General features: G+C 35.3%; 1 protein-coding gene across 1 annotated transcript in view; it reads left to right on the top strand.

Moving 5' to 3' along the window:
* gpd2 (glycerol-3-phosphate dehydrogenase 2 (mitochondrial)) overlaps window positions 1–18,188 on the top strand; it is a 45,763-nt gene extending 27,575 nt beyond the window's left edge. Inside the window, exons 9-17 of the mRNA XM_088605555.1 lie at window positions 328–521; window positions 8,145–8,279; window positions 9,050–9,225; window positions 10,198–10,329; window positions 11,177–11,335; window positions 12,528–12,640; window positions 12,769–12,847; window positions 13,654–13,752; window positions 16,810–18,188. Of these exons, the coding sequence (XP_088461681.1) occupies window positions 328–521; window positions 8,145–8,279; window positions 9,050–9,225; window positions 10,198–10,329; window positions 11,177–11,335; window positions 12,528–12,640; window positions 12,769–12,847; window positions 13,654–13,752; window positions 16,810–16,935 (1,213 nt within the window). The 3' untranslated portion in view covers window positions 16,936–18,188. The remainder of the gene's footprint in view (window positions 1–327; window positions 522–8,144; window positions 8,280–9,049; window positions 9,226–10,197; window positions 10,330–11,176; window positions 11,336–12,527; window positions 12,641–12,768; window positions 12,848–13,653; window positions 13,753–16,809) is intronic.
* Window positions 18,189–18,353: the final 165 nt, after the last annotated feature.

Here is an 18,353-nt window from a genome sequence, read left to right as displayed (position 1 = left end):
GTCATGAGAGAACACATATTTCCTTTTCTTTAAGCATTAAATCAAAGAAATGTATGAAGCACTTTCAGGAGTCTGTGTATGTGTACGTAAGCATGCACTTTTTAATTCTGTAAGTTTGTAAATGATGAGCAGTACAGTGAGGCATGACACTACAATAAAGGTGCATTTTTGCCTTGGTTGCGCTTGAATTTAAACCACCAGAATTAATCTCTTCAGTAGACCGTTGACAGGAGCAAGATTATTGGGAGACTCCTTGTTGCGGAGAGCACCCTAATCACACCCCCAGTAGATGAAAGGTTAATGCAGTCAGCATGTTTATTCTTACAGCCCTGACCACATGGGGCTTCTGGACCCAGCCACTAGTGATGGACGGGTTATCTTTTTCCTGCCGTGGGAGAAAATGACTATTGCTGGGACCACTGACACTCCCACTGATGTTACTGCACACCCAATACCTACAGAGGAGGACATCAATTTCATTCTGACTGAAGTCCGCAACTACCTGAGTCCTGATGTTGAAGGTAATTTTCACAACAGTGTTCAAATGTGGCGGCTTGAAAACAATTGACTAGCTGTTTTTTGTGTGTGTCTTTTTACAAGTCGTCCGAAGAATACACTACGGTAGCTGTTTACTATTAATAATAAATTCTTTTGTATGAGAAAATTTGATTAGTTAAGATGGGTGGTGAAAAATATTTATAATTCTATTTTCTTTTAGTAAATACTACTCACCTGAATTTACAGTAAATCTGTTTTAATCCATGCTTAAATCCTTCTTCTGAGGTTAGCCTATACATGTTTCTCATATCCATCTCTGTGTTTTGAAATCAGTTTAAATAAAGCAAACCTCTAGCACTGTATGATTTTCCGAAAACAGAAATAGCTTTGATCTTAAGCCTAATTCTTTTAAAACTTTCTGTCTTTTAAAAAAAGTAAAACTTTTTTTACCATCCTTTTTCCTCAGTGTCACTGGGACTTATAATAGATTAATAGAATTATTATTTTAAAATAACGATCTTTAATTGAAATTTCTGCAATGACATTATTGCAAAAAAAAATCGAATTTTGGAATTACAATTTATTTCATGACATTTTCTGCAAGGTTTTGAAGATAGGAATATTATTTCTATGCACTGCAATGTGCAAAAAAAAAACAGCAGACTAAATGATGTATGGCTAAAGAATACCACTATCCCAAAAGTGTTTTCCTTCTGAAAAAAAGTGTACAATTGAATGCTAAAGTAATTACCACTAAATAATAATTTCTGATTTTTGTGTTTACACGTCTGAGAGTCTTGAAGATTTTAAGATGTACTGTAAAATCTGTATGCCCTTGCAATTAAGCAATTAACAGTTATTATAAATAGCCGTAGTTGTTGAACCAATAACGGTTGTGGCTATATCAACCTGCTGCAGACCTGTGCTTTTCTGCCAGTAGTCATGCTCCTTGTATCACTACCCACAGTCCTGGACTCATTCCAGCAGCTTAATTATAGGGTCACGGGCCCTCAAACCTTCCTTTTTGTAGTAACCTAGCAGGAGTATCGCAATTTCAATATTAAGAAGTTATTTTTATTAGCTAATGCAGTGAAAATATTTTTTTTGTTTTTAGTCAAAGTTCTATTTTCTAATAATTACATTTATAAAGTTTATATAAATGTGGATCTAAATAATTGCATAAATATATACAGATGTCTTGGTGTGAAAATATAAAATGTAAAACACCTCATTAAATTGAAGTTTCTGAACAAAGTATTGTAAATGTTATCACTGAAAGCAAGGTTATGTTTCTCGAATAAGACAGCAGTGTGAGTTTTGCATTTGTGAAGGATAAGACCTTTCAATTCATTATTTAAAAATTAATGTTTGAAATTATAAATAATTAACAATGTAATACTTTTGTTCCTTTATTCATTAAATGGTGGAATACTGACAAAATAACCGATTGAGCAAGCATGTTACGAAATAAATTAGCTAATTCCACGGAGAAATGGAAAAGACAAAGATGTTTTTGAAAGATGTGAGACATCCACATACAGTATACATTTCTGGTTGAATGGTGTTTGGAAGTTTGCATAAAACAACAGATATTAACACGTTTTTATATTACTTCTGGTACTTTAATTGCAATCACTGCGTATTGAAAAATGCTTTTCAATTGTTATTCCGTGTTTCTTATCGACATAACTTTCAGGTCTGTTTCAGCCCAGCCGTTTCTTTTTAAATTGATTTTTTGAGTCTGGATTCTCCTAGTGGGAATAAATGCTAATAAATAAGTAAAAATAATGAAGCAAACATTAAATTATATTGTTTTCGATTAGTGGGTTTACGAGACCTCTCAAGAACCTTCTCTGCTAAGAGCACGAAGTGGATGGCAGACAGACTGGCAAGTTTGTCAAACCATTGAGGGACTTTATTAAAAGAATGACAGGTAGATATCTAAACAGAATGCAGTGTTATTGATTTTGGAACAAAAGTCTAATTGTTTTTGGTGTTCTAGACACAGGCTTGATTATTTGATTGATTAGATTTATATTTCTCTGCCTCTTTGGCTTTCACCTTGATGCTTTTAGTCCAGTCCATTTTTTTAAAAAAAGTGCCTTTTAGAGACATTCTTTTCCACAAGAAAATGAAAATAAAATGAAGCGTTTGCTTTAAAAAAAGCAATTTTTCACCGTTTTCCGTGAAGATTTTCTAATGACTTGTTATTTTTTTATGACTTACAAATCAAGTGGTGGTTTTAGAATTGGCTAGTTTTTTTTTCAGGTTGTTTATGTACACCATATACAGTAGTGGTCATAATAATAAAGAGGGATTGTTGCACATCATACTAAGAAATTGTTTTCCTACATGGTCTGAATTTTAAGTTCATGTGTGTGTTCCTACCTCAGCATAAGCATATTTTTCAGGAAAAAAAATGTCTCAATAATGTCTAAAAGGTCTCAATACCACTGTAACCTTGTTGTGTGTCTGTTGTGTATGCTTGGCTGGAGGCCTGTCTCTGCAGTGATGTACTGTAACAACTGCTGTGTGTTTGACAGTTGTAAACTCTTTCACCTAAAAAGTAGGAGCCACTCACATTAAAACAAGGAAATGAGTGACTTGCAAGGCCAGTCATGTTCAGGGGTACAGTATATCCATCTGGAGACCTGACCCGGGAACCAATTAGGAACGTCAAGTAAGAGAGTGGAAATCATTCTGGGTTATCATGTTCTAGCTAATTCTGTCACCCAGTGATATTCATTTGAAGCTGTCTGCTTCCTGTGGCAAGGTGAACTGTTTACAGTTCAGAATGATACAAAATCTTCAGTGTTAATTCAGTGTAAGGCTAATTACCATATTGACACATTACTTCTGTACTACCAATGACATTGGGATCAAATGTAATGTTTGATTATTTTTTGCTGCTAAAGTGGGCTTTTATTTATGGTCTCCTAAAAGGACTTTATTTCATTTGTATCCCAGCACAGTATGAGAGTTAGTCCTTTCTTTAGGCAACCAGGATCAATGCACATTTTAAAACATTTTCTGTTTCTCACACTAGAGACTTACATTTCTGCAAACTACCTAATCTCCTTTTTTTTCTTTTTATAAATCATTTTTTGGAGGCCAGCTTCCATGTAAAACCAGGTTAGAAAATAATGCTAAATTCTCTTTTGTTGTGTTATTTTCCTTCTTTTACGAGTATAGATTTATTTAAAATTTGATCACTGAACTTTAGACCTCTTGTAATGATTGTGTTACAGAGACTATTACAGTCATCCTATGTAAAATGCTTCCCACTCACTTTACTGTATTTTAAAAAGAAAAAAAAGTATTTTATTATGAAAGCAAGGCTCCTTTCAGCCTACCCCTGCTCCTCCTCCTTCATTATGGTTTAATGTGTGTGTGTGGACATTTTAAAACAAATTTAATGAAAAGTGCTCTGTCTCCAGTAGGTGTCCCTGAGGTTTTGTACTGCCTTTTGTCTTTGAGCATACTCCTGTGTGTAGTCCTTTTGATTATATAGGCATTGTGCAGCAAATACATACTGAACTGTTTTCAGTTGCTTGTGTTTTATTGCTCAAGGAAAGCATGCTGGATCCTAAGGTACTGTTCGTCATAAATGTTTTAAAAATGCCCTTTGATAATGAGTTTGTCGTTGTTTATTCAGAAATATCACCAGACCCATTATGGTGGCAGATATTTTTTAATCAATACACAGCATCATATTAATATTTAATTCTTATATGTCACTACTATAGAAAAAGAGAGTATTGCGTTATGTAGCGGCCGACATATGCAAAAGAGCAGCTTTCAACATGAATTTATTCTCAGCTGATGTACCTTTTATTATAAAAGACTTGGCAACTGCTTTGATGTGGGATCAAGATATCGGCCCATCAGGCTCTGCCTAGCCGGAGTGCAATTCTGTGAGGGGTGACAGAAGTGTCTGATTCATGTATCTGTCTGCCTAACTGTCTGTCACCTCTTTAAACATCTGTATAAGTACTACAGACACAGCTGATAACAGGCCAAGATGGGCTAAGTAAATATATTCTACTTCTGACAGCTGAGTTAGGCTTTCAAGCATGGAAGCCTCTAGTGATTGTAAGGATTTTTCGTTTTATTAGGCTTCCAAGTTTGCTAGAAGTCTTTAGAGATTGTACAGAATTTTCTTTTTTGGCTTCCAAGCAGTGAAAGCCTGTCGTGTTTGTAAGGATTTTTAGGCTTCCAAGTAGTACAAGCAAATCGCGATCGTAAAGGACTCTTTTTTCTCCACTATTGAAGCTGGTCGTGTTCAAAGATGGGAGCTGCACAAGCTTTGTACTGGGTCGGTCGAGACAGATAAGTCATTTGATTTGTGACAGAAATAAGTGTCCCGTATCAACCAAGGAAGTAAGCTAAACTGGATATTGGAAAACCCTGTCAACACCTTCTCAGAAACCTGGCATATTTCAGTCGCAATCAGTAGACTTTTCAAGCTAGGCTAGTTGTTCTGATAACAGTTACATTGGCAAAAAAGTTATAAACAATTTTGAGAAAGGCATGTGAACACCTCCAACTCAAAAGCTGTCCAGTCAACTCAGAAATGTGTATGTACAATTCTGTTACAAAAAGGATGAATATATTCTTTATATAGAGACTGCACAAGCGTGTACTTTTTACTGGGTCTCTGAGCCCAAGATGTCTCATGTTGTTCCAGCTCACCGCACATATGCTCAGCGGGTCCGAAGTCTAGAAAGCAGGCCGGCCATGGTATAACTGTCACATGCTCATGAAACACGAAAGCCATTTTTACAAGTACAAAATATAGGTAATCATTGAGTTGTAAGAACCTTGCATGTCAGGATGAGCCAGCAGGAGGGGCAGCAACTGAGGCCAGGGTCTGATCAGTGTAGCACCTTACAGTCAGGTTGCCATCAATAACTAGATGTTGAGTTGCTATAGAACTCAACTTTCCTGCTGAGACCATTACACTTGCCCCTCCCCACCTATAGGGCATTAATCAGCGAATCACTGTGAACATCTGCACCATTTGCTAACATCCATCAGAGAAGACCTACAGACAGTGTGTGTTCAGCAGCCTCCTTACAAAGGAGCTTCTGATACCTGGGTTATTGTGACTGGCAGTGCCAAAATGCTCACAAAAAGAGAGCATGATGGAACCGTATGTTGACTTCGGCAAGTTGTAATGACTTCTAGTCTCACTGTTTGAGGCCTGTCATAAAAGGTCTGTGTTTGGATGTAACATCTTGTCAGGTTAGAAGTTGCTGGCTGTGAAACAGGGCTGGATTTAAGAGGAGTGAATGGGATGTTTTACTAGGACACAAATTCTAGGAATTCCAATAGAATTATTTTAAAATTAATTACAGTGGTATTGTTCATTTACCTGGCATTTCAAAGACTTAAGAGATGTGGAAAAAGGAATTGGTTTAAATCTTGTAAAAAACCCACGGCTCTGCTTTTTACTTTGAAATACAGGAGCAAGGGATGAGTGAAACACAACTCAAACGTTATACTGGATGAGGGAGGGGAGACATCATAATTGAATCAGGTTGTGTAACACAAACTGTATATTTTTTACATTGTACTGTTGACTATGGCGAGATTCAGTGGCACAGATAAATATAGGAAACGGAAAGAAAAGCAAATATTTGATTTGCAACAATGTTCATATTCCGGATTTAAACAATTTTAAGAAGATGCACAATGATGGAAACAGACCAGATCGATAGCTTAACTGTCATTGACAGATCCTATGAATTTGCTGAAACTTTAAGCCTGCGAGCAGAAAGTAACCTCCATTCAGCTTCAAAACTACTGCATAGTCCCATTTACAACATTTATCTTGCTGTGAAATTTGCCCTTAGTAATGATCTAGGCAAATAGGAAGAAGTCAAGTCATTTGACCGGCATGTTCTGCTTAAATTGTTGTGAAAGGCAAGGGGCTTGTGAGAGAAAATGCAAACAGATCTAACTTAGCACATTCTCAAAAAGTTTGTTTTAAACTGCAGAATGGAGAAAAAGTTAATTGTGAGTAGTTCCTGTTGTTCCCTCCTATAAGGGTGTGTATTTTGCTTTGTGTGCAAATTATTCTTTTCAAATAAGAATCAGTTTATGGATATGATGAGTGGAAGCATGCCACTGGCAGAGAGTGGCAATAAGGACACTCACCAGAACATACATGATCTATGATTTTGTGGTGTAAGACAAAAGGAGAATGGAAGAATTGACACCTCATTGGTTATTCAGCTGACGTCAATACTGGTGTGAAATGCTGAAATGTATTATTCATGTTGAACACAGCCTGGCATTTTGTGGGTCTAATGAAATGCTCTGCTTTCTACATAACTACAATTTGGGATATTATCTTTCCTTGTTTGAGTTGTTTCTGTCAGACTAGCTTGCTAGGTTTATAATTTAGGTACAAACATATTTTTCATCTAGTATCTGTGATGAGGAATAAACCAAAATCTACTATTACTAAAAGTGATACAGTGGTTAGCACTGGTGCCTTGCACTGCTGGGACCCTGGGTTCAGTTCCAGCCCTGGAGTGCTATCTGTGTGGAGTTTGTATGTTTTCTCTGTGTTCAGATGGGTTTCTGCCAGGTTCTCCAGTTTCCTCCCACAGTCCAAAGACAAACTGCAGGGAGTTTCAGCAGGGAGTCCATGTGAAAGCAGAATGTGATGTGGATACAAGGCTGAAACTGTCACCCCTCCAACCTGACTTCACTGTTTTTTTTTTTGCCTTTGAAGTCAATGAAACACACCAGCTATTTCAATGAAGTTGCTCGATATACATATGTTCACGGATGTGCACGGCTATGCTTTCACAAATATATTTGTTGGAGTAATGAGTTTACTGAGTGCAGAATATTAATGTTATTACCATTATGCTATTTCCATATATAACAAGAGTGTAAAAAAAACAACTTGTAATGTCGCAAATGTTTGGAAATTGAAAAGGAGCCTGCATACTTGGGTTGAGAACTGCGGATGTAGTCAATAAACTCCAGATTCTGTAGCTGTCATTCACACAGTTTTCAGATTTTAAACTAATCAAATCATGACAAAATTTAAACTGTTGGTGGTGAAAAAGTGTATAACCAATCAACTCCTGTCTGTTTATACACAATTTCTTAAAGGTCTTTTAAGATTTTGGTTGACATCAGTGTAGTTAATTAAGCTTAGTTTAAATTACTGTATGAAGTAGTTTATAATTACATAGCAGGACAATGCTGTTGTTTGTTGTGTAAGACCTCAGTGACCATAGCTGTAATAAGCGAGATAGAATAACTCAATACAAAATTACAAATTATTTCAATTCTTAGTCTTAGACAATTTGATTAAAATACAAGTGAATCAAATGTTAGTAATTACATTGCTGAATACATACATAATTATTATACTGTACATTGTTCTTTACAAATAAAATCCTATAGAACTTTTATTCTTAATTGCAATGTTGCTTTACTACATAATTTCATAAGAAGAAAATAGTTCTGAGACATTATTTTTCTGCTAACTAACATTTCATCCATAAGAACATTTTTACCACATTTACTATAGGTGCTGTACCAATCAATGATGATTGAACAAATTTGTTAGTCTTCAAAGCTGCTTGCAGTTCTAATTATATTTCTTCTCCTGTTTTGCATAGTGAGAAGGGGAGATGTCTTGGCAGCCTGGAGTGGTATACGTCCTCTAGTCACTGACCCGAACTCCAAAGACACACAATCCATTTGTCGGAATCACATTGTTAATATCAGCGACAGTGGACTCGTTACTATTGCAGGTATCAGAAAAACTTAATTTGTCAGATTTTTATAAATGTGGATTTTATTCTCTTATTGTCTTTGTTTTATTGTAGAAATCCCATGTCATGAATAATTGAAAATGTGTTTTAAAATGTAATGTTTAATCTTTTCTGTGACATTGAAACTGTCAATTCTCCATCACAAAAACTGAAAAATACACAAAAAGCCTTGTATAAAAGTGACAAAGACAAAGAAGGAATATTTCTTTTAAACCCTAAATAAGTTAACCTATTAAATTAGTCTGTTTTCCATATTACTTTTCAGTTAGTTAATAACACATGGGAAATTGCAGATCCTGTTGGAAAAAAAAAGGCATACAATGCAGAGAAAATGTTTGTGAACTCCCAGTGTAATTATAACTGCAATTTCTTATTTACTATTAATACCATTGTTTAACTGAAACGGGACTTTTCTTAAATAACCAAAAGGTTTTATATTAATCAATTCAGTGTTGTTGGAGACGCAATCATGTCTGAAGTAGAAAAAAATATTTCAGAGGCTTTCTACTGTTGGTTCATTTTGTTAACTAAACGTCTTGTCTTGGTGTCATAAGTTTAATAAGTATAAAACTTTTCTTATTTTAATAAAATGTTGTAGTTCTAATTATGATTTATGTCTACAATATACAAAAGTACAGACCAAACCTTTATAGATCAAATCAGAACTTCAGATGGAGTGCCTCAGTTTTCTAAAGATATATCTGTCTTTGCGGATACCTTTTTGTCAGTGTCTAATCATCTTGTTTTAGGTGGAAAATGGACGACCTATCGTGCAATGGCTGAAGAAACCTTAGATGCAGCAATTAAAGCTCTCAAACTGAAAGCAGGGCCAAGCAGAACAGTGGGCTTCATGTTGGAAGGGGCCAAAGACTGGACTCCTACAATGTATATTCGGCTAGTTCAGGACTATGGGCTGGAGATAGAGGTATAGCCACAGCAGAACCAGAATTGTTTTTGCCAGACTTGTGTTGTATTGTTGTAGTGTTGTAAAATGTTTGTCTTTTGTGTTCTTTGACTAGAGGACTTTACTATTGCTTTGTTTTAGCTACCAGAACTATAACAAATGTTGTTATATTGAAATGATCAGCAAAATGTTTACGATTTAATTTATGGACCAAACATTCCAGATGCGCTCCAAATTATCAATACTTTTGTCTTGCAAAAAGAAAAAGTTCTTGCCCGAGGGATCTTACAGATTTCTGCATTCCAGTCCAGTTAGCTCTGCATGTAAAGATCAAGTTTACACATCTACAAAAAATGAGTGCTCCTTCCCAGATTGGGAAATCATGAAAATGTAAAATGTGTTGAAAATTTCTCTGTGCTACCAAATCAGAAGTGAAGCACTAGGACCTCACTTCGTCAGCAACCCATAAAAAATACAAATCGTGGCTGACTGCTGGTGGGAATTATTTTAAAAACAATAAGGAGGGCAAGAGGACTGAACTGCTATATTCGTACATCTGGCACTACACTACAGTGCACTATTGTAATGAACAGGAAGAGATTCTATATCTTGATCTACAGTAGCACACAAATAGAAATTAAAGTAAGAACTGGATCCACCTGTGACTTTAAGACTTTTTAACCCCTCGTTAGGAAACATGCTTGAAGAAAGCATAATCTATGATCCTGATGTCTCAGAATGTTTAAAAAGGTCAATATGGTGATATTTTTGACAGCACCTGACCTTTTATAAAAAGTAACAATACCATTGGAATTGAAATAACTACCTCTTTGTTTAGTCCTGGCAGATAATGTATTACAATCAGTCTTCACTGTCTGCGTACTATAACTCCATTAAATTAACTGTTAAAACTTTGAAAACAACATCTAATGTACTTAAAACAATTATTTGCTAATATACAGTGAATTATCAATGAACATTTTGAATACCTAGGTTGCTCAGCATCTGGCTTCTACATATGGCGGAAAGGCTTTTGAGGTGGCTAAGATGGCACAAGTCACTGGTAAGCGGTGGCCCATTGTTGGAAAACGTTTGGTGTCGGAATTCCCTTACATTGAAAGTGAGGTATGTATATATAGAAATATGGAAAGAAACGTTTTCTTTTCTTTACACCACAATAAATGCAACATTGAGAATCAATGATGGTTTGCTAATTGCTATTTAAGTAGCTGCTCACATCATGCATTAACCTTGGAGATTTGTAGAGACAGGCTTTCCCTGAAAGACATGCTGGTCGTCCAGTTACTTGTTTTGTTTCACTGTTGTTCAAAATCACAAACAACAGCGCACAGGTGTCACAACAAATACCATCAATTTCCAAAAATGTACAGCCTTTAAATGGTGTTTAAATCCGAATTTTGTGTGGAGGTTGAATTTCTAACCTATCCCACCTCCACTCTCCTACAAATAAATATCTCGCCTCTTAGCACCACTTTTGGGTTTTTTTCTTGCATCACACCCTCCACTTCGTCTTTACCCTTGAAGCAGCTCCCTGGCTCATTCCTCAAGAAGTGGGGATGTCTTGGTAGCCTCGTCCTCACGGGTCGTTCCCTCAGCCCGCAGAATTACATCAAATAAACTTTAATATTTTTTGTCTCTACATCACATTAATAAGTATTTGGCCTAATTTTGACCTGAATGTTGAGGTGCTTGGTCAGGGAGTTTGGGGTAAACACATAAAATGTCCCTGCATTTCAGACTTTGCATGAGCGTTCAAAGCATACTGTACATCGAGTAACTGAAGAAAACGTATTTGTTTCAAATACTTCTGAAGTACCGGAACACCGTAGTTGGTTTGCTTTTGTCCGAGTTTCAATTTTTACAAACCCGCACTTCCTTGACAGAAACAGAGAATGAAAATACAGATCTGCCCATTTCACCTTCCCTTCGTTATCTGGCTAATTGATTTCAGGTCCAATACGCAATCAAAGAGTACGCCTGCACGGCCATTGATGTCATTGCACGCCGAACTCGCCTGGGGTTCCTGAATGTGCAGGCAGCTGATGAAGCTCTCCCACGAATTGTGGAAATAATGGGCAAGCACTTGAAGTGGAGTGAGCAAAAGAAAAAGGTACAGAGAGTGTCTGTAGTTGTAAAAATACAGTCCAAAAAGTCTTATCACAATATCATAGTGATAAACTATTCAGTACTGAATTCATTTAAAATTATAATTGCTTTTATGTACATTAAATAGGAAGTGGTGATTTCTTGTTGAATACCCAATCTGTAAATTTGACAGTGCTGCATTATGTTATGTTTTGGGTTTATATTCCTAGTCGTTAAGCACCATGTTTACGAAATTTGTAACAGGTGTGGCTTTCGTCACTTTAATTTAAATTTTGACCTACCAAGCTTCAATTTTTTACTTCTCTGCTTGTGGTATGCCAGCACTGGTGTTTGTTAAAGAGGCTTTAACAAAAACATTTTCCCTAATTTTGGCTCTACGGTATCCACTGGTGATGTTTTTTTCTTGTACAGTATATACAGATGATATATACATTTTCTTTATGATAAAGTGTTTTTACAATAGCACAGTAAAGTTTCAACAATTGGGATTTAACAATTGCTTATTCAATTATCCACGAGCTCACTGGGACAGAGTTGGCCTATGATGTGAAAAATAAATTTTGAGGGAAGGGCCTGGGTGGCTGTGAGGCGAATTTCAAATCTCACGCACCAGGTGAAACTGGAGAATTTAAAATTTGGAAGTGTTTTAAACCTAACCTAACCATTGTGAATGTTCAGACACTACTGTACTAAGAATTTAGCCTTGCTGCTTTCTTTCTGAAATAAAGACAGGCCATTCTCACTCCTGTGATCTAATTGTTATACAGTAAAGTAGTCCCCACCCATTCCCATCTATCTCTTGGGAGTTGTTAAAATTTTAGCCTCTTGAAGTCTATTTATAGCCAGTGAAGGCCTACTCTTTGCCAAAAAAATTTAGTACGGCACTAAGTATCATGCCAAGCACAGACTGAAAAACACACATGTGAAAAGGCAGCAGCAGGTTCAGGAATTTAAGTTACTCTCCAGATGGAAAGGACACATTTTCAAAAGAGCAAATGGGAACTGTGTTTACTTTGCTGTTAAGTCCTTTTATCTGAAGGGATGCAGTTGAGTGCCTTTGGCCTTTGGTTCATATTGTGATTTCACTGAATTATATCATGGATAGCACGCTGTGATTTCTGTTTGTTGTAAATGGAAAGAAAGATCTCCCATGTCAATCAGCTGTTTTTTTGACACATTATTAATATTTGTTATAGGAAGAACTTGAAGCAGCAAAACAGTTCCTGTACTATGAAATGGGCTACAAGTCACGATCAGAACAACTAACAGACAGATCTGAGATAAGCCTAACACCTTCAGAAGCCGAGAGGTAAAAACATGTTATTCTTTAATGTAAATTAATGGAACAGTTTCTAAATAATTAAAAAGCTTAAGGATAGTAATAAGGATTTGTTAAATATGCATTTCTGTATGAATGTTTATTGTTTTTATTTCCAGATACAAAAAGAGATTTCACAAATTTGACAAAGATAAGAAGGGATTTATTACCATAGTTGATGTTCAACGGGTATTGGAGGTAAATATTTTTTCATTTCTTTTTCTTTAAGCTTGAGTGATTAATAGTGAGATTTTTCATACATACCTTTGCAAAGCCCTGTGAGATTTCACCTTTTTCTCTTTCTCTCCTTTAATATATTTGTTCCATTTCTGGGATCTTCTTTTAGCTCAGTAACCATGGTATTGAGCTTCATAGCTATCAAATATCATTGTCATAGCTTATCTTGTAGCTATATTGTTGGTTAGGATCCTTTTTAATGCCCAGCAGTATACAGTATATTTACGAATTTGAACCATGGTAAATCACTAATCTATGTATATGTTTAGCTTTGCTTTGACTTCCTGTTAATTTTAAATTATTCTTTCTGTACATAATGAAACCAAAAATCCATGTCTTAGAAAAGATATCTGAATTTCTAGTGGATTAATGTCTGCTCCTTTGGGTTGATCTGTACATTGAAAATGCATGTGTCATGTCTAAATGGGTATTTGCTACCATTCCTCTACCATTAGCAGTTAAGTGTCGTTGTGCCTTGGTTTGTGACAGAATTTGCATAAAGTTTTATACATCATCCTCTTCTTGATCTCCATGAAGTTTTTTGATAAATAACGTCCAGTTGGTCTTAAGTATAATTATTTTCTGTAGTTTGATTAAAGCCAGTGAGCCCAGAAATGTCCACTTCATTGGGTTGTGTGTAATGCTATTTCTGAGATTAAGAAATGTGATTTTCTAAAATGTTATTTGTTTCATTTAGATCATGTGTTATTACTAAACTGAAATGTCTCTCCTAGTATTATACATTTCTATCATTTTTTCCTAACTAGAGTATTAGTGTCCAGATTGATGAAAATGCACTCCATGAAATTCTGAATGAGGTTGACCTGAATAAAAATGGACAAGTTGAACTTAATGAATTTTTGCAGGTAGGTAATTTACTGTATATCAAGAGTGAAGGATGAAATCTTAGGTCTTCCTTGCTCTGTTTTGCAATATTTTTGTAACCCATTAAAAGTGTTCTTTGCTTGATATTTTAAAAACATTATTTTAAGTAGTAGATTCTTATTTTTCTTGAGATTTGTTACAGATATTCTTGATTTGGTCTTTTTTTCTTAATCCTTAAACAGATTGAATTCGTGGTATACAGAAAATTTAGAAAGTGTTGTTTAATAAATATTAAATGATTTATTAAATGTATTTGGAGTATTTTATTCCGGCAGAACAGTAGTCTGCTCACTTGTTATGTGGTACTCTTACGGAAAGTATTTACTCTCCATTCTGAAGGATAAACAATTAACCATGCATGTTAACCATGTTTGATATATATAAAACACTTTGGAATATGGAAAACTGATGGTTAGTGTTGTTACAATATACTAAGCAAAATGTACATTGCAAGTATTACAAGTAAATGTATTTTCCTGATAAGTTGAATTTAAAGACACTGTATAATGCACCGTACATTAGACAAAATACAATGTATAGTATATAACAACAGCTAGTACTTTACTATGTAAGTGATTAATTTGCTGGGTATTGAAAATAAAAAGTCAAAGTACAGGTACATATAAATGTTTCAGAAACTGAGCTGTCATGTTATCTAAAATTCCACTTGACTCCTTTTTTGTGTGTGGTCAGTTTACTATTCACCATAACCTAAGTGGGCTTATTGAACAGTCTGAACTAGGCAGGTGTTTCTAGTGACTGCCAGGTTTCTCCTGCAGTGTGACAATGATGAATGCTGAACATGAGATAAATTAATGCTAGGGATTTTGGTCAATGTCAGCCCTTTCTTCACTGTGTCAAGTTAAACAAACAAGATCAAGGCAAAGGAATTGGTAATTGTCCCTCCTGAGATAAGCCCCAGATAACAGCACTGTAGGAGCACAAACTCTAGTAAGACAAACCTGGTGTACCATGCAGAATTGATAAAACTTTTTTTTTTTATTCTGTGTTTCAAGATTTTGATCATTGTACTGAATTAATACTGTGTGCATGCTCTGTATTTTTAATTGCTTTATCATTTCACTTTTGCGTTTTAATCATGTTTTATCAATATCACTAATCCAATTTAAATATGTTAGTTTCCAGTTAATTAGAATATCCATTGTGTAGAAATTACTGATACTTAAATGATGTTAAAAGTACAATGCATTTTATGTAAATTATTAACTAAAGTAATGTTTTAGATTTCTCATAAAAGGCTGGCATTTAAGAAATCTTACATTCTACATGTCTTGTGAAAACTTGACAAATACAAACATTAGACTTTTCAAGTGAATCAATTACAGTGAGTTAATATTTTATACCAGCAGCAAAATTAAAGTAGATCTTTCTTTCATTTTTCTATGTAATCTATGTAATCTTTTTGATTAAAACATGATGTTATTTATAGGACTAGGAAAATGTTGCTAGAATGCACTAATGCGTTGGTCAAAAATGGTCTTAGTATTGCGGGAAGAATTAATATTTTCTCAGGGAAATGCTTATGAAAGCAACACCAGCTTACACCAATTTCATGTAAAAATGTTAGTGAAAATGTTCAGTACTGTCCCTAAAAGATGGCATTTTTTTCATCTTAACATGTACAGAGACTTTTGTGGTAAACAGCACCTGGATCGAAGAGGGACTGTATACTTCGATATTTTAAATAATATTTCTTCCAGAATTTCCCACATTTGCATTTGTTTTGAGTTTAGGGAAAATTGCTGTTATAAGTAAATGCAAACAATAGAACGATATTGTTCACGATAGAAAGGTGATCAAGTAGGGAAAGCGCAAATGTTAATGCAGCCATTGACTAAACAGAGGATTGTGGGATCCTGGAATGAACTCCCTAATAATGCGGTTGAGGATGACTGAATGGGATCATTTAGGAAATGGATAGTTGGAATTCTTGGATCATTAAGCTACTGGTAACCAATTGAGTAAGATGGGCTGAATAGCCTCCTGTCATCTGCTGCTGTCCATATGTTGTGGAATCAACTCTCTGATTTTTAATTTACAGTTAAGTATACTGTTTTAAAGCAAGCCACACTTTAATAACTTTTTGTGACTTTTTGTTTCCTGCATGTTACAGTGGATTAGAGGTGTAATATCAGTAATTTCTTGATTGCTGATTCTATGGATCTGAAGCTACTTATTGAGTTGTAAGGAAATCTTGGAGGTTTACTAAAAATCATTGCTTTTTCAAAGCTGAATGGGAATCCTGTATAGCTAGACTTAAATTACATACTTCTCTTCTAAAGTAAGAGGACCAACATCATAATTATCACAAATTACTTTTTGCATTTGATTTCACCTTCATTCCTACAGAATTTAAGAAGAACCATTGTTGTTTGCTTTATTATAACAGTAAAGCAAGAGGACTGGCCCTGTGTTTCCTTAATAGTATTATGGGTAGACATGGTCTTCCTCATGAAGGGCATGATGTGACTTACAACCAGTATAGTGAGAACACAGGACATGTTCCAGCATGATAATTACCCTCCACACACACAGCCAGAAACACGCACACACATCCAGCACCAGGGAAGGACTACTTGGAGAAGACATGGGGACACAGTTGAAATTTAAAGACTGAACGGTGGATCTGGAACTTGTGCAGATTGTATAAACATCGTGCCATTTGAATCTACTGTACTGCATATGTTATTATAATGTATTATTGTAAGACGTTAGCGGTTTAGAAACTCTATGTTAGAAGTCAGTTTAGTGTAGAATAGTGACAAACTTGTTTTCTTATTGACTGTCACTGGACTCTCAACATCGTTCTGGGGGATTTAGGAAAGACAGTGAAAACATTATTATGAATTAATGAGAACAGCAGAGACTCAATATCAGATTATTGGTTTTAGAATTCAGATCCCACTAATATCAAAATGAGGAATACCTGTAGCTGTCTTCTGTGCTTTATCGATTTTTTTTTGTTTCGTTTGCATTGTTTTCCAGTTGAAATCTGATGTGTGCTTCGTTGTTTTCAGCTCATGAGTGCTATTCAGAAAGGTCAGGTTTCTGGTAGCAGGCTTGCCATTCTGATGAAAACCGCCGAGGAGAACCTAGATCAGAGGGAGCCGGTGTCCGTGGACCGCAGTGGTGGAGGAGTCTGAACCTCCCGGTGCCAGATGTTCCCTTGAGAACCCCTGAATGCAAATCTGCTACTGCTGCTGTGAACTGGATCTCACCTGAAAGTTACTGAGAGGCTTTTCCACTTCCAATTCACAGACAGTGCGCTCTTTATGTGTAGTTTGTGTTAGTGAGGCTTTACCACTGCTGAAATATAGCGTACCTTTTAAAAGTGTTTGTGTTTCTGTTCGTACTAAAATGTCTAGTGCAATAGTGATTTTGATTTGTTGCTGTAAATATCTGCTTTTAACTCAAGGGAACATGGTACTGTATCCGTCTTGATCTACTGTGCTCTTCGTTTTATTATTTTTATCTGGACATTCATTACTTTCTAAACTTACTGCGGCTAGTTCACTTGTTCAAGCGCACAAATATGTGAATGTATTTTATAATTAACTTAAGCAATGGAGTATTAGTTTGTACTTCCGATTGATGATGGCTTCGAAAGTCTGATCAGACTGTCAGTGTTCTGTGGCAGAATCTTGTTTTGTATTAAGTATTGAGTTGTCCATTTAAATGTTAACATTTGATGTTGTGTACCTTACTCCTGTGCCATTTTATATCTATTGTTATACTTAAGATATAATGGGAAACAATTTTGTATCAGAACTGTTTTCATATTATAGATGTATTTAAAGCACTCCCAGTAAATCACTGCAGTTTACTTGGAACATGTGGTAATGTTACTACATTTGTGATCTTCTTGGAAAATGATTGCATTTTATATTCATTGCCATTTAAACCTTTATGTTTTATCATTTTTAAAAAGTGACTTTAAAATGTAAAATATTTGATTAATGTGTTTCAGTGTAAAATGAGCTACAAATCAACAATGAGCATGCCTAACTGTTCTGAATGCTTATGGGGATATGTGATTGGTTCTTGGAACTGTTTTTATGTAACATGATTTTATTATGCTGAATGGGATTAAGTATTGTATTTGAGCCTGGATTTTAATTTCTGTATCTGTCTGTGCACTTGGTGTTTTTATTACTATTAATTTACTGCTTGTGGTATGGCGGGTGAGCTGCTTGCATTTATAGAGTAATAAGGGAATGTATTTAATGTGCCTTGCTTTCAAAGCCAGTATGAATTGAGAGCATGAATCAATAGAACTGATTAAACTATACACTCACTGGCTTTTAGCATGCTTAATTTCACAGTCTCTATAAATAATACAATTACAGTCTCTTGCAGACTTTTAATATAAAGATTTCATACATTTACTTCAGACAAAGTAGTCTGTTGTTTTTTAAAAATAGTTTTTGTCGTTCCTTAAGTGTGGTGGTTTGACAGAATAAATGTAGTTAATAGGAAGATCATTCCTTGATAGTAATTAAGCATTACCTTATAGCCAAATACCTTTTAGAGAAAGATTGACAAAAGCTGTTACCAAGGACAT

The sequence above is a fragment of the Lepisosteus platostomus genome, chromosome 14 (assembly GCF_059453375.1).
Source record: "Lepisosteus platostomus isolate fLepPlt1 chromosome 14, fLepPlt1.hap1, whole genome shotgun sequence".
Lineage (NCBI taxonomy): Eukaryota > Metazoa > Chordata > Actinopteri > Semionotiformes > Lepisosteidae > Lepisosteus > Lepisosteus platostomus.
The sequence above is the reverse complement of the archived record's forward strand: the minus strand, read 5'-3'. Positions and strand labels throughout refer to the sequence as shown.